Genomic DNA, 21,836 nt, shown 5'->3' on the forward strand with positions numbered 1-21,836 from the left:
GAGTGATCCGGAACTCAGGAAAATCATAATTCGACCCGGACTCATTAGCCTTGTTCACGGTTAGATCAAAATGTTATGATCGTAAAACTGCAGCTGGTATCAATCAGCCGAACTTCATGAAATCGATACCAATGGGATGCCACCCTACAGTCTTAAAGGAGTTAAAGGAGGTTGTGAGAATGCCGACGAAATGGGTTAATCCTCAAGGTGTATATACAAAATGTCAAACAGCTAGGCAGCCTTGCTTTCTTTGCGGTCTTACACAATCCCTTCTATGATGATGATAGGAACGAAAAACAAGGTATTCAATAGGCAGCTCATATTGCCATATAGGGTGTCTTTTTATGAGGGCTCAACAAAAACAATTCTACCAACACTGATTTGAATGTCAAGCCAAAGACATGTCAAATGGTTATATTCAGCTTATACTTAATTAAACCACCAGTTAGCAGATCACCACTCTCGCTCTATCATGAATATGCCTCGATCTTGAAGCTCTGCTTCATTAGTTAAATTTCCTCGCGCGCAAACATTTCTCTCTTTTAATGATATATGACTTCCCTCTTCGCGTAGGTGTGCTTTTTTCCGGAGAGCGTAGCACTCCTGATGGTACCAATTTTTTTTCGTTTGGCTGAATCTCAATTATATCAACAGTTGTTGTACGTAGTGAGAAAGAAATGTGCTTCCACTTCCCGCTTATATCGCAAGGTAGAGGACTTGTTTTGGAGAGCAGGTGCTAAATATATGAGGAAAAATCTTTGTACCATGCGACACTTTTTGACAGCAAACTTCTTTGTTTCACTGAACGTGGTTTCCATGATATTGTGGGGAGTGTTGATACTTCGACCGCGTACTATATATACTTATATGCTCTTAACAGGAGTACCTGCCTATTTAGGCTGAACCTCACGGAAATAAAAATATGATCAGGGGCCCAACGATCGGCTCCTTGTTCCCAAGCCAAAGCACTTCAGTGCACGTTCGTTTAGATACCAAATTAGTTTGTAATCGGGTGTACAATCACAAGGGCACACCTTGGTAAGAAACAGAGTCTTTCAAAGCTTCCTACCATAGATAAGGTACGGAGTCTATCAAAGCTTCTTACCACTTAAGGGGTAGCGACATCCGCTTTCAAGGCAACTCCACCGTGAGTTCCATTACCATTCTATTCCAAACTTAAATAATTCGCTTCATCAGTTCTGACGCTTGGGATACCGCCAGATACATGATACAGTTTCACAATTTAGGGCTGTGAACAACCTTTTCTGAACATCAGGATATTCTGTAATAAAATTAAAGGATGTGATAACAAACTTTTCTTCACATCAAATTGAAATGGTCGTTCGCTGTAGGCTAAAAGCACAACCCAGCTACTTATAATGCCATCGTCTGCTTTGTCACCATTTACATCGAGGCTGCACCCAATTTGGGGATATGTTCAACCTTTTCTTTTCTTTGATCTTCTACAGAAGAATCTTTGAGAAATGTGGGCTTAGGTTAGAATATGTTAAACGGTCGCTTTACCATTTTGGGCGAATCAAAGAAAACTTTATTACTAACTTTCCAAAGAAAAAGACCGCATTACTCCGAATGGAATACTTTATTGTCTACTTCAAAAGCTGAAGGCACGGCATTGCTGTGAAGAGAATGCTTTATTGCCAACTTTAGCGGAGAACATAGATTTGTTAAGTATGCCTTATTGTCAACTTGCACAAAAGTGAAGGACCTCGCATATAAGAAAAAATCCAACCATACGAGATGAAACCACAGCCACAGCGAATCTCTTACTAGGGGCCAATTCCAAGGACAGGTAATGAAACCTGTATATAAGCATCAAGCGATACATTATATAAAGGTAACAACTGGCTTTTCCAGCTCCCCGCTGCACTATTTTTATCGACCGTTATAGGATCGCGGAAGGGATACACGTGTTCAAGTAGCTTGGTCGGTCATTCGGTATACAGACTCCTGAATCATAGTACTGCAAATAACCAAGTTTCCAGACGAAGCGAATCCGCTAGCTCAACTATTGGAAGGAGTGGAGACAAAGGAAAGATAAGTCAAAACCAAACTGGACGGCCGAGTATGTCATTTACGAACCTGAGCTGTCTGCAGAAGAACAAAAAGCCAGCAGGTCCTCTAACTAGGCCATGATTTGCGAATGATACGTTAAGGTGGCGGTAGAGAAAATGCGAAATTGGGTAGACTCAGAAATGTGTGTGTTTCGAAAAAGTTAAAGCCACAATCGAAATTCAAAAGAGAGGTGTAGAAAGGTGAATCATTTTCGAAACGGTTGTCGCTAAAGGAGGTGGTGGAGGGGGAGGCGGAGTGGATTTGGCGGTGAGCGATGAAGTATAGGCAGGAGTGTTATTTTTGGTTGTGGAATTGGTAGAGAATTTGATTCTGTTCGGATGGTTGGATGGAATAGGAGAACCGGGAAGGAACAGACTGGAAAAAAATTGAATGCGATGAATTAATAAAATTAAAAAAAAATCAGAATTAATTAAGGTGAAAAATAAAAAAATATGAAACTAGAAACTACTTATAAAATAAATAATCGCGTTGTGCTCCTCTTGATTTTCCCTACAAATTGGGCGGACGGGACCTACATGTTTTATGCCGACTCCGAACGGCATCTGCAAGGCAGATGAGTTTTCACTGAGCTTTTCATGGCAGAAATACACTCGGAGCGCTTGCCAAACACTGCAGAGGGGCGACCCCGCTTAGAAAAATTTTCTTCTAATTGAAAAACCTTATTCCTAAAATTTTTATGTTGCTTGTTGGGGTGTGAACCCAGGGCATTCGGTGTGGTAGGCGGAGCACGCTACCATCACACCACGGTGGTCGCACTTCGTTTTTTGCTCTGAATAACAGCTTTAACTGATAAAAACAGGAAAAACAAATGTTAGTTTTCATACTATGTTCTCATCATTAAAAACCGTTTCCCCCAAATACTTACATTTTGTGGTTGTCTTTACAGGCATATGTGCTTCTTCGCTCCGACATTATAATCTTCAGCTATATGCATTTATGACCTGCAATGAAGTTTTTTCCTTATCCTTTTATCCACTTCTCCATCTACCTTACTCTTTCTGGGCGTGTCTTTCTCCCTCACCATATTTTCCCTCACTTCTTTTCATTTCTTTCTCAGTCTATTTCCCCTACCCTCTTTTTTCTTCTCTGTACTTCTCTTTTTCTCCATCTCTTATTCCTAGTTCCAGTTCAATTTCCAGTTACAGTCCCAGCCCAAGTCTCAGTCCCAGTCCCAGTCCTAGGAATCTCGAAAAGGGCTACCTAGATACCAAATACCAGGTATCAGGCAAATCGAATCGTGAATAGAATAGATCGGTACCTGTTCCATTTCCCGGGAAGAAACTTCACAGGACTTCGGGTTACTGTAAAGCGGCGCTGAAAATTTGAATAAAACTGGCTGGGTCGATGGATTAAATAAAATACATCCATACATATTTATAAATGTACTTCCGAAGTTAAAGAACGCTAGCGAATGCTACGTATGTATGTACCTATGTGACGCATGATGTGATGTGATGAATGTCCAACTCAAAGCAAGTATGCTCGCACAATTCAAACCGAACAAACACACGCACTGCATTTATTGGAAATAATTTTACTTTAATTTAAACAATATCCCTCATATTAGAAGGGTATCAAGTATTTTTTTGATGCAGGATGAAGGTCAATATGTCAAAGTTTTACTACAAAGAACAAATATTCCCATCGATCCATCCGTTTTGAACTTATAGCTGTTTAAACAACAATTTTATAATTGCTTACTACATTTAATATATATTTTCATATTATATTGAAAATGTCCATCCCTTTTAGCTAAGCTTTCAAATTCCAAAAACAGTTTTAAAATCGGAGCATTCTGTGTGAAGTGATGGGCATACAACGATATTTAGCGACTTTATTTTATAAGATTTATAGATTAACAAAGTTACTTTTATCATTAAAAAGAGAGGACTGTATACTCATGACGGGTATTCTGACTGGCCTTCTGGCGTCACAGGCTTTTAAATTAGGCTTGGTCAGTGATAGCAGCTGTAGGAAGTGCAGCAAGTGGCATATGTCCTAAAAAGTATTATTAGGTATTTTTTAAGAGGACGGATTTATTTTATAAATCGTGGTTTTTGATAGGGGTTTTCAGTTTGGTCGTTAAACAAACTTCTGGTAGAGATATGGACTTACTCATTCTATGTGAGTTCCCTACGGAACGGCCAGTTCAACCCAACGTATCCTAACCTTTTTCCAATACCAATTGCTTCTAGGTCAAAATAAAATCGTGTAAATAATTTGATAAAGATATTTCAATTTTTGGTGGACGGAAATTGCTCAATGGAATTCCTTTTCGACTCGTTTCTTTTTACCGTAACTACCCCAAATTTTGCCATTTACGTTATAATAAACTTTGCAAAAGTACAGCTGAGTATAAAAATCATAAAGTTTTGCACCGCAATTCAATTAGAATATTAGTCCTAATTGATTGATCACAAAGATCTAATCTTTTAAGCTAAAACATTGTTTTTTGAAGCTTAGGCGTTCCAGTTACAAACGTGCTTTAGAAAATAAAAGATGATAAATTTCGCGCGTCTAGTTATTTTCATTTTGCTAACATTAAGCATTTTCGAGTGGTGGCCGCTAGAGGGGGCAGTGGAGGAGTTGGGCATGGTGTTGGTGGACGTGGTGGATTTGGCGGTGGGCGTGGTGGTTTCGGCAGGCGTTTTGGTCCCGGTCGTGGTTTCGGTCGAGGATTTGGCAGAGGCTTCGGTCCTAGGCGCGGTTTTGGCATAGGATTCGGTCGGGACCCTTTTTTCGTAGGTGGTGTCACCTATGTGCCCTATGTGCGACCATATTGTCCCTATTATTTATGGCCGTGCTACTATTGATTGTTAATACATATGTATGTATATGTAATTTTTAATATTTACATATACATATATAACCAAATGAAGTTTTGATTCTTCAAATAAAATGTAAATAAATACAAACATGTGTCATATATAAAACCAAAAACATAAGGAATAGAAAATAAATAAAAAGAGAATGGAAAAAACTTTAAAATCTTACAACTAAATAAAATTCATCAAAAAGTAACTAATAAAATTGATAAGTAATTTTAAACAAATAAAACGAAAAATAAGAACTTTTTATTTTTAAGTTTCTAGTATATAGTTGAAGAATGGTTTATTCCAGGGTATTTAGACTGCGGCCGTGAGCTAAACCGAACCCGAGAGGGCCAATGTTACTATTGATAACTTTGAAAAAAAAAAGACCCTGTTTTTGAACTGTTTTGTGGAAAGATTCTAATATATCTCCCCCCTAGTCTAACCTTTTAAATTTAATTATGACATCTGTTTTGGCGAATGACCTAAGCTTTTGAGATAAATGTACTCAAATTTGCTGAATTTGAATTTTTTTGTCAATAACTGTCTTAGTTGTGTAGTCAACTTAATATACCCTGCAGCGAATCGCACTAGTTTCGAGCTAGCGCAGAACAATCGCATTAGGAGATGGTACTAATTCTAATTCTATCCGCTCGCAGTGCTTTCAACTGGCACTTTTACATTATGATGTCCTACAACATGGCAATTGCCCCCTTAACATACTTTTTTATCACGTCCGTAACTGGTGAATTCGTACGTGGTTCCCAAATATCCGTAGCCTTTGATTAAATAAGTGGCAAATTTGTATCTTTGGCTATATTTTCATTCGATCACGGAAGCATATGGGTTTGATTAGTGCTCGTGAAAGAAAGCCAAATTTTGAATTTGAATTTTTATTAATTTTAATTAAATAAAAAAGAAACTACATTTATTATAGGTGTGTGATAAATATATATTATATACAAACTTGTATATTATTTTCTGTTTCTTCACAAACATCTATTTTTTTAATTACTTAATATAGCTATATTTATTTATATATTTTTTTATGTTTTGTCTTGTGTATAGTTTATGTACATAGATTTGAACGGTAAATGTTTCCAAAATACAAAAAAAAAAACATAAAACATATTAAACTATGATTTAATGGTTTTGCAAAATGTTTAGTAATTATAAATACATTTTGCTCTGTTATTTTGTTAAGTAAATTTTTATTCATTGATATGGTTATTTTTACGCCAGGACTATTACGTTTTGTTTTAAATGCAATGATAAATTTCAGTCGTTGAGTTACCCAAAAATAAATTAATTAAAAAATAGGTTTTTCACTATTAACATAAATTATTTGGATTTATTTTTAGCTATGGCTCACTATTTCTCGTTATATTGACGCACATGATTAACTATACAGTAGTGAAGATAATCATAAATCATAAAATTATTTTTCTTTCGTAAAATTTAAACTGATTAATAATCATGTTTTTTGATTTGCGGTTATTACAAATCATTTAAAAGCGAAATTAAGAGAATCACTTAAGCGACTCTTAACAAATATCGTGCAGTTGGTAATCTTTACAAAAATTTGTAATAATCATTACAGTTCTGGTTTACTTAAAAATATTTTTGTTAGTACTTATCTATTTAAAAATCTATTGTACGAGTATATGAATTGTCTGTTGTATAATTCGTTGATTTGAGATTATTTAATGCAGACTAGGGCTGCCCGTCGATGGAACGTTTATTATATAGTTTATTTTTGTAACTAATATTTTATGTACTTTTATATTAACATAATACAAATTTGATTTTTCAAATATTGTCGTATTGTAATAAAAGATGCTTTTCACAAATATGTAGATATCTATAAAAAGTTTTGGCTGAACACAACTGTTTTTGACTGGAGACCGTAAATAATTATTATATTGTAACGAATTTAGGGAAATTCTGCTTATTTGCAACCTTCTACTAACGTTCGAATCGCCAAACTGTTCAATAAATCACTCTAATATTTAGTATTGCAAACTGGTCTTTATTTATTACTTCGAGAGTAGTACCTCACAATTATACGTCACAACCAATAGCGTGTTTAAATCAAAACTGATTAGGCATGCCTCATCTTGCGCTGCTTTTATACTCTCGGTGTCCTCGTTTACCTATTTCTCCCAAGGTCTAGTAATTTCGTGAACTTCATGCTTGGTTACCAGCCATATACATGTATATTTGTAGTTTGTAGCCATATGCGTGTGTATATGTGAGTACTACTTCGGCTGATGATTACATGTGTTTGGGAGTATCTCTCCGCTGCCTTGTATGTATGTGTATAAATGATTGTGTATATATGATTAATGTTTAAAGTGGCAGCTTGCTTTATTGTTGTTGTGCCTTAAGTTACTTAGTATCACCTTAGTGATACTAATATTCGTCACAATATTTTAAAAAAAAATTTCACTGAAACATCTATCATGCTTAAAGAGAACACGAAAGTAGTCTTTTCAGGTCCAATTGAAACTTTTTTGCGAATCAAATGAAACTTTTTTCAAATTAAGTGAAACTTTTTTCAAATAAAGTCAAACGTTTTCCAAATCGAATGTAATTTTTCAAATTAGGTTTTTTTTGAAGTCAGTTGCCATCTCCTCGCGCAGTGCGCATCCAATAGGTGCGATCAATCACACGTCCGTGCCGACGTCGCGTTGATAAAATGTTCTTAAATTATTTGCAAAAAGCTTCTTTTTAAATAAAAAAAAAAAACAAAAATTCATTGAAACAAAGTTACATTTGAGATGAAAAATGTTTCATTTGACTAGTAAAAGCCTCATTCAGCTTAAAAAAGGTTTAATTTTACTTCAAAAAAGTCTCATTTCAATCGAAAAAGATTTCGTTTGACTAAATAAAGGTTTCATTTGACTTAAAAAAAATTTCATTTTACTTGAAGGAGATCATGAGTTAAAAATAATAAATTATATTTGATTTTACAAAAGTTTCACTTGACTTGAAAAAAATTTCGTTTGGCTTGCAAAAAGTTTCATTTGATTTAAAAGAAGTTTCATTGACCTAAAAATGCTACATGTTTTTGTGTCAAATTTTTTTGGGTGCTTGAAAAGAGCCGTCACGCGATACTTTAGCAAATTACTCGATGTTTTCTTAAGGTAGTCGCTGTCTTTTCAGGTCAAATTTAACCTTTTTCAAGTATACTGAAACTTTTTTTCGAATCAAATGAAACTTTTTTCAAAAAAAAAGTCAAACCTTTTTCAAATCAAATGAAATTTTTTCAAATTTGGTTTTTGTTTTTTGAAGTCTTCTCGCGCAATGCGCATCCAATAGGTGCGATCAATCACATGTCCGTGCCGACGTCGCGCTGGTTAAATTTTCTTCAAATTATTGGCAAAAAGCTTCTTTTAAAAAAAAAAAAACAAAAATTCATTGAAATAAAGTTACATTTGAGATTAAAAATGTTTCATTTGTCTAGAAAAAGCCTCATTTAGCTTTAAAAAGGTTTCATTTCATTTCAAAAAAAGTCTCATTTAATTTAAAAAAGGTATCATTTGACTTAAACAAAATTTCATTTGACTTAAAGAAGATCATAAGTTATAAGTAATAAGTTATAGTTGATCATAAGTAATAAGTTATATTTGATTTGACAAAACGTTCACTTGACTTGAAAAAAGTTTCGTTTGGCTTACAAAAAGTTTCATGTGATTTAGAAGAAGTTTCATTGACATAAAAATGTTATATGTTTTTGTGTAAAATTTTTTGGGGTGCTTGAAAATAAAATTTGTTGTCTGAGCTTTTAATTGTATACTTAAAATTTTCGTCTAGGCCAAGGGGCTTGGATAAAAATGTAAATACAATCAGATATGAAACCATGATTTAACTATATGGTTGGCTCATCTTTATAGCAACAACATGCCTGTCAAAATCGGCGTGTTTGGTATTAAGCGAATAAAATAGAGAGAAAACAAAAAAATTTGCAACTATACTATACGAAAATATTTTTTTAATAAAAAAATTACCAGCACGCCAGTGAATAATTGTCAATGTGTCGATTACATTGTGCGCTTGCGATCTCGTTTTGATAATCCCTACGCCAGTGCAATGAAAAAAAAAAACAGCTGATGAGACGAGCCAACCATATACTTGAACCATGTATGAAACCATATACGAAATATTTGAAGCCATCATGGCTAATCTGATAACAAAACTTAAAAAAATAAATAAAGCCTAAAATCATTAAGGTCTCTATTTGTGCGATTAATGGTAAGTTTGTTTATGTGCGTCATAGTTGTTTAGGAATGCAATCACCCTAATGCAATCCACGCATCATTCCTGAACTAACACTTGGATTGCAGTCTTTATTCATTTTTTTTTTTAGAATAATGTATGCATTTCTTCCTCATGTGGAATACAAAAAATTTTAAAGCATTTCTCTTATGATGAATTTCTTATCAAAACCGATATGAATTGAACCCGACCCCCTCAAATTTTGATGACATTTTGCGTACATGTACACTTTACCTATACAAACACAACCCCATTTTTAGAAATTGAATTTTTTTTAAATTGTGGGCGTGGCAAGGTGTCAAAGTTGTGAAAAATGCGTGACAAATGACGGTAATAGGTACTTTTGAGCTGTGATAACTACGAAATGGCTCAACCGATTTCCAAAATCTTGGCACCATTGGAAAGGTATTCAATCGGCTATTGAAATCGTAAACTGAGAAAATTTTTATTACACTGAAAAGCATGTTTTTTTTTGTTTTTAAAGGCTTGATCTTTGTAATTTTTTTCCAAGTTTAGTTTTTAAAAAACTTAAAAAAATGGTTTTTCAGTGAATCTTACAGTATACGTTTTCGAAAGCCTTTTTGAATGCCTTTCTAATGGTATCAAGGTATTGGAAATCGGTTGAGCCGTTCCGTAGTTATCACAGCTCAAAAGTACTATGATATCAAAATATAGAGAGATGAATTTACTTAAAAATTTTTATAAACAAAGAAAACAGCACCATTTTAGTTTTTGGATATGTTATATATATTAAATAGACCTTTCTAATAAAAATATATTTTATTTTAAAACACTTGGCCTTTGATTTTTTTCCAAATATAAAATTTTATTTTTGAAACAACCAATTTTTCAGTGTAATAAATTTTTTTTACAGTGTACATTTTCGAAAGCCGATCTGAATACCTTTCCGATGGTACCAAGATCTTTGAAATCGGTTGAGCTATTCCGTAGTTATCACAGCTCAAAAGTACCTATTACCGTCATTTTTCACGCATTTTTCACAACTTTGACACCTTGCCATGCCCAAAATTTTTCAAAAATGCAATTTCTAAAAACGAGGTGGTGTTTGTATAGGGAAAGTGTACCTCTATGCAAAATTTCATCAAAATCTGAGGGGGTCGGGTTCAAAATGTGCCTTTTTTATAGGTTTTGATATCAAATTCATCTTACGCAATAACAAAATTCAAAAGCATTTCGCCAGTGAATAATAATATTGAAAAGCAAAAGGAATGCAAAGGATTTAGGAATGCATTCTTCCGAGTTTTGCAGTTCAACGAATGCAATCCATGGAATAAAAATAAGGAACAATTAGTCCCGAATGCAAAAAGGTATAGTGACTAAAGTTTTTTATACATTATTCCGGACTTATAAAAAATAATTACAATTCTCTGGGACTGCAACCAAAGGAATAATTATTCCAAAATGGAATGTATTCGTTAACAACACTGATGTGCGTTTATCATTAAATATGGAAGTATAATGTTTTTTTATGTTTTGTGCGTATTTTAGTTATGCGTTTCTCAAATACAAATAAATATTATTTCCAAGAAATTATTGCTACTGCATAATTTCAAATATAGCATTACTGAGTATTTTCGAACGGAAGTAGTTTTCAATGGCCATTTGGAAGTAAGTGTACCTACATATTAAATTATTTCTTTTACATCATCGTCTTACATTCATATTCGACCAAACTATGTTGTATACAATGATTGATTTCAGCAAAACTAGGACGTTCACTTGGCTTACGATTCCAACAACGTCGCATTAATGCATATACCGATAACGGTGTATTATCAGGGCAACTCAAAACATTTCCCTCTTTAATAAACTTAATTACCTCTTCGTGTGTCAGGCCAAAATAAGGTTGTAAAGCAAATGAGAAAATCTCCCACAAGCATATGCCATAAGCCCAAACATCTGACTCAATCGAAAATTTGTTATATAATATACTTTCAAGCGGCATCCAACGTATTGGTATAACATCATTCTCATCACCTTTATAATAATCTTGCAAATATATTTTATGCGATAAACCAAAATCGGCAATTTTCACTTCCATTTGTTCGTTAATCAAACAATTACGCGTAGCCAAATCACGATGTACAAATTTACGTTCAGATAAATATACCATCCCAGAAGCGATTTGTGCTGCAATTTGTAGTAAATGTCCTTCATTAAGCTCTTGACGATTGCGTTGTTGTATTTGATGTGTTGCATAGGGCGAGCAAGCACGTAGATATTCACTTAAATCACCAGGTGACATAAATTCAAAGAGTAAACACATTGGACGACCCAAAGCACAAACGCCAAGTAGCTTAACGATATTTGGATGGTCAAATTCAGCTAAGAGGCAAGCTTCACGTTCAAAATCCATTTGCATTTGATCGCTGGCATCGTCTTTTAACATTTTCACCGCCACAAGGTAGTCGTCATTTCCGGGTACCAAACCAGGTGCTTTGGCCTAAAAAATAAATTAAATTAGTGAATAAAACTCTTACAGTGTGGTAATGCCCGCAGAAGGTAAGATTCAAATTTCTGATGTTTATATTGAACTAAAGTCTATTTGCACAGCTCTTAGTGTAGGAGTAGCGAATAAGCTTCTTGCACCCCGGGATTGAACAAAGGTTCATATTTTACAGCACTGCTTGTTCTTGTTGGTGTTATTGTAGTGATAAGGTTGCACCACGAAGGCTTTGGGGAGTGTTATCGATGTGATGGTCCTTTGACGGATACAGATCCGCTATGCTCCGGTAACACAGTTCCATTAACCCGAACGATATATATGGCCACAATAAACTTTCAGGCCATCCCTCCCTCCCCAGCCCCAAGTTCCATGAGGAGCTTGGGGTCGCCAGAACCTCGTCTGTTAGTGAAACAGGACTCGCCGCTCGAAGGTGAGGTTGACAATTGGGTTTGGAGAAGCCATATATTCCGCTGGCAACCTGAAAAGGTTGCGCTACACAACCCCTTGAATCTGGTATTTTAGTCGCCTCTTACGACAGGCATACCTACCGCGGGTATATTCTAACCCCCTAACCCGCTGGGGGTACAGCACTGCTTAACCAAGCTAATAATATGTAGGTGACTTCCTTAGGAAGGCGCGAAACTATGTTGAAACGCGTAGAAGAAATAAACTTTAGGTGTTTTCAAAGATTGGCCTAAAAGCTACAAAAAACAACCCTGACGCGATTCCAGTTCTATATAGTTTTAGGAGTGTGTGTTACCTCAGCCTCTCTTAAGATGATTAAAAGCGGAATGCCGAGACTGTTGTTGTTGTTGTTGTTGTAGCAGTGCTTCGCCCCATCCAATAGGTGTGATCGATCACAAATTGTCATCAATGTCTTCTAACGGGAGTCCAAGGAAACTTGCTGTTTCAACAGGGGTGGACCATAATGAGAGGGGTGTTAGAGGCGTTGGTTCCACATTACAATTGAAGATATGGTTGGTGTTGTAGCAGTGCTTCGTCCCATCCAAAAGGTGCGACCGATCACAAATTGTTATCAATATCCTCAAACAGGAGTCCAAGGAAACTTGCTGTTTCAACAGGGGAGGACCATAATGAGAGGGGTGTTAGAGGCCTCGGTTCCACATGACAATTAAACAGATGTTTGGTGTCATGTGGGGACACATTGCAAGCAGGGCATACATGTTGTATGTCGGGATTGATTCTGGATAGGTAAGAGTTTAACCTGTTATAGTATCCAGATCGAAGTTGAGTTAGAGTGACTCGCATTTCCCTAGGGAGTGTGCGTTCCTCTTCTGCAAGTTTAGGGTATTGTTCTTTGAATACTGGATTCACCGGGCAATTCCTGGGATAAAGGTCCGACGCCTGTTTGTGGAGTTCACTGAGGACCTGCTTGTGTTTTTTGGCTTCATACGTCTGAGTTCTCAGGTGCCGTATTTTCATAATGCTTACGGAGATTACTTCTTAATCCCTGGGCGCTGTTGGCTCATCAATCAGATGTCTGTTGGGTTTCTGAGTATTCAACAGGAACAGTTTGGTTAGCATCTCATTTCTCTCCCTGATTGGGAGTATTCTCGCCTCATTATGTAGACGGTGTTCTGGGGACATAAGAAGACAAACCGTGGCGGTTCTGAGGGCAGTATTTTGCCCTGTGCCGAGCTCCGGTGGCATCAATAGCGCATCGCACTACACGGGACAATAATATTGAAGGGAACAATCTTGCTGTTATGAAGGCCAAGAAAGATTCTGAAATAAATATAACCGTTGCTGTTAATCAATTAGGATGAGTGCGAGGTTTCTCTACGCGGTTATACAGCGCACATCCGTAATAGAATCGAATTTCTTCGAAACCGCTTTTAGGAGTGCATTTTAGAACTCAAGAATATTTGGCGTGGCGAGCTTCTCAGATATTTGACAAAATTGTTGAATGTAAACTTCATTCAGAAATTACTTGTCACAGCAACAAACTACTCAAGAGCCACTCTTCACTTGTCCTAACCTTTTAAAAGATCAACCAAAACTTAAAATTGCCTTCACAAGTCTCAGCATTTGGAGTATCTGCTTATCGCTCTAAGAAGAAGCAGTGCAGGTTCGGGGAGTCTCCTTTCACCACAAGAAGAAGAAAAAGTGTAGGTTGTGATATTTGTGGTAAGATGGTGTACATGACAGAGGCAAACATAGTACTGCACCTTGCCGAAGTTGTGTTTGTTTATGCTTGTTGGCCAAATCATGGCATTGTACACCTCTCTTTTTTACTAGCCTAACCTAAGACTAACCCTCCAAGGCTAGCCGAGGCAAAACGGAGATTTTCGAAGATGATTAGTTAGGGGAAACGAAATAATTCAGATATGGTAATCAATTTGTTGCTCTTACCTGAAAAACTCTACCGAAAGCGCCTTGACCCAACGAACGCACATACACGATATCACCACGTGGATACTCCAATTTCTCCAGCTTCGTATTTAAATTCGTTTTCGGTTCAGCAACGCTATGTACGGTCGCTGTACTTCTTAAAGTGCCGCATTTGTTACTTACGGCCATAGCCGTATTTGAGCCCAACGTCTCTCGACTCTCATTCAAATTGCAATCGTTGCTGCCACGTACAGAAACATTACATTCCGACGTTGGTACTGGTTGTCGTTGTTGTTGTAATGAAAATTCTTTATGCCGCGAAATTTTATGTACTAATAAAATTATTAAATGTAATGCAACTATGGCGACAAAACCAATGCCGGCAAGTAAAAATATCATTGATGGTGTGAAAAATGTTTCCATTTTAATGGGAGCATTAAGATCTTTTGCATTGGGATCTATGTAATCGGCTGTAGGGTTTGATATAAAAAGAAACAAAAATTATAAAATGTATGATGAGTTTTCTTTGTGTACTTACGACATAACGGTATATCGCAATGTTGCCAGCGCACAGACTCATCCAACGTATAACACCAAGGATAGGGTTCTTCTCCACCAGCATTGCGACAGAAATTTTCACCTTCAGCTATTTGCGGAAATACTTGTGGTGGTTGGATATGTTTGTGTGGATGTTGTACATCCCAGCGTTGACAAGGTATGCCGGATTTAGTAAAATTTACGTTGCCGAGGTAATAGCGCCCATTGCCATTGCGACAGTCGTCTTTTTAGAGAAATAAATATAAAAAAACAGGTGGAAATTATAGAATAGAATCTATAGTGTCCCAGAAGTGCAGTCCATATTATAACTCGACAGTTATACTATTGAGAGCTTTGAGGTATAGCTGAAATAGAGCTCTACCAATGAGATAAAGTGAGCTTGTCATAAAATAACGGGGGCCTGAATTATCGCAGCATGTGCAGGTAAGAGTAGGAGTGAGAGCCCCCGGCGGGTTAAGGGGTCAGAATATACTCGCTGTAGGTATGCTTGTCGTAGATTCAAGGGGCTGTGTAGCGCAACCCTACAGGTTGCCAGCGCAATATATAGCTTTTCCAAACCCAATTGTCAACCCCACCTATCCGCGGCGAATCCCGTTTCACTAACAGATGAGGCTCTGGTGACCCCAAGCTCCTCATGGAAATTGGGGGTGGGGAGGGAGGGATGGCCTGAAGGTTTAATGTGGCCACATAAATCGTCCCCGAGATGGTCGGTCTAGCACCTTAATGGTGCTGTGTTACCGGAGCGTACCGGATCTGTATCCGGCAAATGACCATCACATCGATAACACGCCCCAAAGCATTAGGGGAGCAACCTTATCGCTACAACAACAACAAGAAGTAGGAGTGCAATTGGAATCGGGAGTTGTATTATATATAGCTGTGCTAGTTTTCCACACATGTTATTCTTTCATTTAATTTAATTTATCAACAATATATGCTAGTACAATAAGATCCTGTATTATCATTTATAGAATAACACACATTACATAAAGGGATAATGACATAGTATTCGCAGTATTTAAACTTGCCACGGTGGTGGCCACGATATAACCAGCCCGGCTTTAAGTGAATGCAGAAAAATGATAAAATCCATGCCTCGGAAGACTATAACCCATAAGGAGCTTGGGGTTGTTCCGCCCCGCCTGGTAACTATGCGTACGCTGTAATTTGAGCAAACAGCTCGATGCCCGGCCCTACAGTTGGAGCCTTCTTTGAGGTTATCGGTACAAATTTTTTTTCGTATCCTCCCATATGCAACCAATGCCTTTTTATACTCAGCGTGCTTTGCACACAGAGTATATTAACTTTGATTGGATAACGGTTGGTTGTACAGGTATAAAGGAATCGAGATAGATATAGACTTCCATATATAAAAATCATCAGTGTCGAAAAAAAATTTGATTGAGCCATGTCCATCCGTCCGTTTGTCCGTCTGTTCGTCCGTCCGTTAGCACGATAACTTGAGTAAGTATTGAGATATCTCCACCAAATTTGGTACACTAGCTTATCTGGATCCAGAATAGATTGGTGTTGAAAATGAGCGAATGATAACCACGCCCACTTTTTATACTCAGTTGAGCAGAGCTCACAGAGTATATTAAGTTTGATTGGATAACGGTTGGTTGTACATATATAAAGGAATCGAGATAGATATAGACTTCCATATATCAAAATAATCAGGATCGAAAAAAAATTTGATTGAGCCATGTCCGTCCGTCCGTCCGTCCGTCCGTTAACACGATAACTTGAGTAAATTTTGAGGTATCTTGATGAAATTTGGTATGTAGATTCCTGGGCACTCATCTCAGATCGCTATTTAAAATGAACGATATCGGACTATAACCACGCCCATTTTTTCGATATCGAAAATTTCGAAAAACCGATAATGCGATAATTCATTGCCAAAGGCGGATAAAGCGATGAAACTTGGTAGGTGGGTTGATGTTATGACGTAGAATAGAAAATTAGTAAGATTTTGGACAATGGGCGTGGCACCGCCCACTTTTACAAGAAGGTAATTTAAAAGTTTTGCAAGCTGTAATTTGGCAGTCGTTGAAGATATTATGATGAAATTTGGCAGGAACGTTACTACTATTACTATATATGTGCTAAATAAAAATTAGCAAAATTGGATGAAGAGCACGCCCACTTTTTAAAAAAAATTTTTTTTAAATTCAAATTTTAACAAAAAATTTAATATCTTTACTGTATATAAGTATATTAAGTCAGAATTCAACTCCAGTAATGATATGATGCAACAAAATACAAAAATAAAGGAAAATTTCAAAATGGGTGTGGCTCCGCCCATTTTCATTTAGTTTGTCTAGAATACTTTTAATGCCATAAGTCGAACAAAAATTTACCAATCCTTCTTAAATTTGGTAGAGGCATAGACTCTATGACGGTAACTGTTTTCTGTGAAAATGGGCGAAATCGGTGGAAGACACGCCCAGTTTTTATACACAGTCCACCGTCTGGCCTTCCTCTCGGCCGTTAACACAATAACTTGAGCAAAAACCGATATATCTTTACTAAACTTAGTCCACGCACTTATCTGAACTCACTTTATATTGGTATAAAAAATGGCCGAAATCCGACCATAACCACGCCCACTTTATCGATATCGAAAATTACGAAAAATGAAAAAAATGCCATAATTCTATACCAAATACGAAAAAAAAGGATGAAACATGGTAATTGGATTGGTTTATTGACGCAAAATATAACTTTGGAAAAACCTTTGTAAAATGGGTGTGACACCTACCATATTAAGTAGAAGAAAATGAAAAAGTTCTACAAGGCGAAATCAACAGGGTTTGGAATCTTGGCAGGAATACTGTTAGTGGTATTGCATATATAAATAAATTAGCAGTACCCGACAGATGATTTTCTGGATCACCTGGTCCACATTTTGGTCGATATCGAGAAAACGCCTTCACATATACATCTAAGGGCTACTCGCTTTTAAAACCCTCATTAATACCTTTAGTTTGATATCCATATCGTACAAACACATTCTAGAGTCACCCCTGGTCCACCCTAATGGCGATATCTCGAAAAGGCGTACACCTATAGACCTAATGCCCTCTCCCTCCTAAAATGCTCAGTAACACCTTTCGTTTGATACCCATATCGTACAAAGATTCTAGAGTCACCCTTGGTCCACCTTTATGGCGATATCTCGAAAAGGCGTCCACCTATAGAACTAAGGATTACTCCCTTTTAAAATACTCATTACCACCTTTCATTTGATACCCATATCGTACAAACACATTCTAGAGTCACCCTGGCCCACCCTAATGGCGATATCTCGAAAAGGCGTCCACTTATAGACCTAATGCCCACTCCCTCTTAAAATGCTCAGTAACACCCTTCGTTTGATACCCATATCGTACAAACATTCTAGAGTCACCCCTGGCCCACCCTAATGGCGATATCTCGAAAAGGCGTCCACCTATAGACCTAATGCCCACTCCCTCTTAAAGTGCTCAGTAACACCTTTCGTTTGATACCCATATCGTACAAACACATTATAGAGTCACCCCTGGCCCACCCTAATGGCGATATCTCGAAAAGGCGTCCACCTATAGACCTAATGCCCACTCCCTCTTAAAATGCTCAGTAACACCTTTCGTTTGATACCCATATCGTACAAAGATTCTAGAGTCACCCTTGGTCCACCTTTATGGCGATGTCTCGAAAAGGCGTCCACCTATAGAACTAAGGATCACTCCCTTTTAAAATACTCATTACCACCTTTCAATTGATACCCATATCGTACAAACACATTCCAGAGTCACCCTGGCCCACCCTAATGGCGATATCTCGAAAAGGCGTCCACTTATAGACCTAATGCCCACTCCCTCTTAAAATGCTCAGTAACACCCTTCGTTTGATACCCATATCGTACAAACATTCTAGAGTCACCCTTGGTCCACCTTTATGGCGATATCTCGAAAAGGCTTCTTTCCACCTATAGAACTAAGGATCACTCCCTTTGAAAATACTCATTAACACCTTTCATTTGATACCCATATCGTACAAACACATTCTAGAGTCACCCCTGGCCCACCCTAATGGCGATATTTCGAAAAGGCGTCCACCTATAGACCTAATGCCAACTCCCTTTTAAAATGCTCAGTAACACCTTTCGTTTGATACCCATATCGTACAAACACATTCTAGAGTCACCCCTGGCCCACCTTAATGGCGATATCTCGAAAAGGCGTCCACCGATAGACCTAAGGCCCGCTCCCTCTTAAAATGCTCAGTAACACCTTTCATTTGATACCCATATCGTACAAACAAATTCTTGAGTCAGCCCTGGTCCACCTTTATGGCGACATCCCTAAATGGCTTCCATCCATAGATCTATGGCCTACTCTCTCTTAAAATACTCTTTAATACCTTCCATTTGATACACATGTCATACAACCACATTCCAGGGTTACCCTAGGTTCATTTTCCTACATGGTGATTTTCCTTATTTTGTCTCCATAGCTCTCAACTGAGTATGTAATGTTCGGTCACACCCGAACTTAGCCTTCCTTGCTTGTTATATATATAAAATTTGGGAGAACACAAAAAACCAGATAATTTAGTAAATAATACACGTAGAATGTTGAAATTTGACATTTGGTCTGATATTGAGACTCTTGATAAAAATTTGAAAAACTTTTTTAAAATGAGCGTGGCACCGCTCACTTGTGATAAAATCAATTTTACAAATATTATTAAGCATAAATCAAAAATCTTTAAACCTATCGTAACAAAGTTCGGCAGAGAGGTTGCCTTTACTATAAGGAATGATTTGAAGAAAAATTAACGAAATCGGTTAAGGATCACGCCCACTTTTATATAAAAGATTTTTAAAAGGGTTGTGGACGAATAAAATAAGCTATATCTTTGCAAAAAAGAGCTTTATATCAATAGTATTGCATTTCCCAAGTGGATTTATAACAATAAATAGGAAAAGCTTCAAATTTAAAAAAATGGGCGTGGCACCGCCCATTTTATGACTAAGTAATTTTCTATGTTTCGCGAGCCATAACTCGAAGAAAAATAACGGATCGTAATGAAATTGTGTACACATATTTTCCTTATAGCAGAAAATACTTCTAGTAAAAATGGACGGGATATGTTAAAGACTACGGCAACTTAGATATTAAAAAAGTTTAAAAGGGTCGTAGACTAGAATAAAATTGTTTTGAATCAATGATATTTCACTTATCAAGTTTTATTAAAAGGAAATGGGGAGAATTTTTTTTTAAACGGGCGGTGCCAGGTGTAATGTAGAAAAGTAATTTATCTGAAATGTGCAATTGAAGCTCACGCTGAGTATATAATGTTCGGTTACACCCGAACTTAGACACCTCTACTTGTTTTAATCTAGCTTGATTATTTCTCCTTGTGAACGTATTAAGTTTCTTTAAATGTCCTTTTGAGCTGCGCAGGCGTTTTCAGATGGTAATTTTTTCATAGTTGCGTGTGACGATAAGCATACTTTTAGGCGCTACAACTCAATTAACACACAAAACTATCTTCAAAATACTTCGAAGCACTAATGGAAATTAAAAGTAAATATAGAGCTACTCCAGGCCAGATTAATATCGGATGCCAATAATAAACATAAAAAAAACAGTTTTGGTCGTATTCTCTTAATTATTAGGAACAGCTTTTGCAATATTTTTTTCGATCCAGTTTAGTATTTAAAGCTTATTGGATGTCGTATTATTCTTAAGATGATATTACCGGAAAGGTATAATAAAAGATAAGCGTTTGCTGCTACTCGACAATTTTAAAGTCTCTACTATACGATATTAGACATGTACATTTCTGCAATAATTTATCTGGAAATAAATAGATGTTTGTCGCAAATATATCCAGAAGTTTATAGCTGTCACTACCTGCCATACACTAGTAGATAAATACAATAATATATATTTTAATTTTAAAATATTAGCCACCCAACTTACAACTAATTTCCTCTTCTTTGATTTCCGTAAGTCCTATATATGAGCAATTTGGTTTCTTTAATGTGGCATTATATCTTGGCAGCACACTACAATTGGGTAGACGAAAATGTCCACGACTCTTTAAAAATATATTGCGCTCCTTTTTCTCTTCAATTAAGACCCAGTCATTGTAGCAGAATTGCAAATGCGTCGCCGTACAATCCTCATAACACAAAGGTACCTTTATTGTACGTCCATTTTCTGTTTGACAATGCGGAAATGCGTAGGCGCATAGCATTTGCTGGAAAAACAAAAAAATTTTAAAAATAATCATAAGCCTATTACGCATATTTCCACGCATTTAAGCGGACACTAACCTCTGCCGCCACACGACATAATCCCGTCAAATCGGCAATTAATTCCTCCCACAATGCAGTCGTAATTTGTTCATTCTTCCAGCCACCAGTTGGATCTTCACGACTATACCACACCTGTCCTCTTATATAATGCTTACATATTTTACCATTATATGGCGCACAATAGCCTTTTTCCTCATATTCTTCATATTCGCGCCAACTCTCCGCATTTACAGCTCTATACTGATGATGATGATGACGTTGATGTTGTTGTTGTGGTTGATGCAAATATCTATCACCTAAATGTGCTGACACACTGTCCACCTCCTTTACTAGCACCTTTACTGGTCTAGAAGCTGCTGCATTAACACTGACAATTGTAAACAAAAATATCGAAACCATTGCGAGCAAAACAAAAGTCTGAATATTTGTACTATAACAACCATCTATAAGGAAGCGCACAATAAAATTGCCGCCTTTGCTGTATTTCCTTTTGATCCGTGCTAAGACGACGACAGCACTCACGCACCCCACACCAAGTGATGTATTGCTGCTGGTTTTTTCTGATGGCTGCGCCCCCTTTTCAACAAATCTGGCGTAGCTCATTGTGAAAAATCGTATTTTCACTAAGTTATATTAGAAATTTATAGCATATTTCTAGGCGTAGTGTTCGTGCACAACTTTCGTAACTAGTTATTTATATTTTTAAGCATAATTTTTGATTTTTTTAATATATTTCACAAATTAAATACACCAAAACTATTTTTGCTTGCGTTTTGAAGACGCCTTACGAACTGTGACTGACAAGTGGGAGGATAATTGCTAGCAGACATTGCTAAGGGTGGATTTTCAAACGTCACAGGGATGTTTCACTGCATACAAAAAGAATTGCGTAAAAAAGGACGAAAACTTCTCTCTTGTAACAGCTGATTTTAATATGCTAACAATAGAATAAAGGAATAATATA

At 36.7% G+C, this 21,836-nt stretch overlaps 1 protein-coding gene across 1 annotated transcript; it reads right to left on the reverse strand.

Annotated features, from left to right (window-relative positions):
* Window positions 1–7,347: 7,347 nt before the first annotated feature.
* Window positions 7,348–21,689, reverse strand: Nrk (Neurospecific receptor kinase). Its single transcript, XM_067776205.1, has 5 exons — window positions 20,891–21,689; window positions 20,535–20,814; window positions 14,540–14,782; window positions 14,023–14,471; window positions 7,348–11,646 (listed from the first exon to the last, which is right to left on the reverse strand). The coding sequence occupies exons 1-5, from the start codon at window positions 21,473–21,475 to the stop codon at window positions 10,843–10,845; spliced, it is 2,361 nt and encodes a 786-aa protein (XP_067632306.1). The 5' UTR covers window positions 21,476–21,689; the 3' UTR covers window positions 7,348–10,842.
* Between the last annotated feature and the right edge of the window lie 147 nt (window positions 21,690–21,836).

This window comes from Eurosta solidaginis, chromosome 3 (assembly GCF_040869045.1).
Source record: "Eurosta solidaginis isolate ZX-2024a chromosome 3, ASM4086904v1, whole genome shotgun sequence".
NCBI lineage: Eukaryota > Metazoa > Arthropoda > Insecta > Diptera > Tephritidae > Eurosta > Eurosta solidaginis.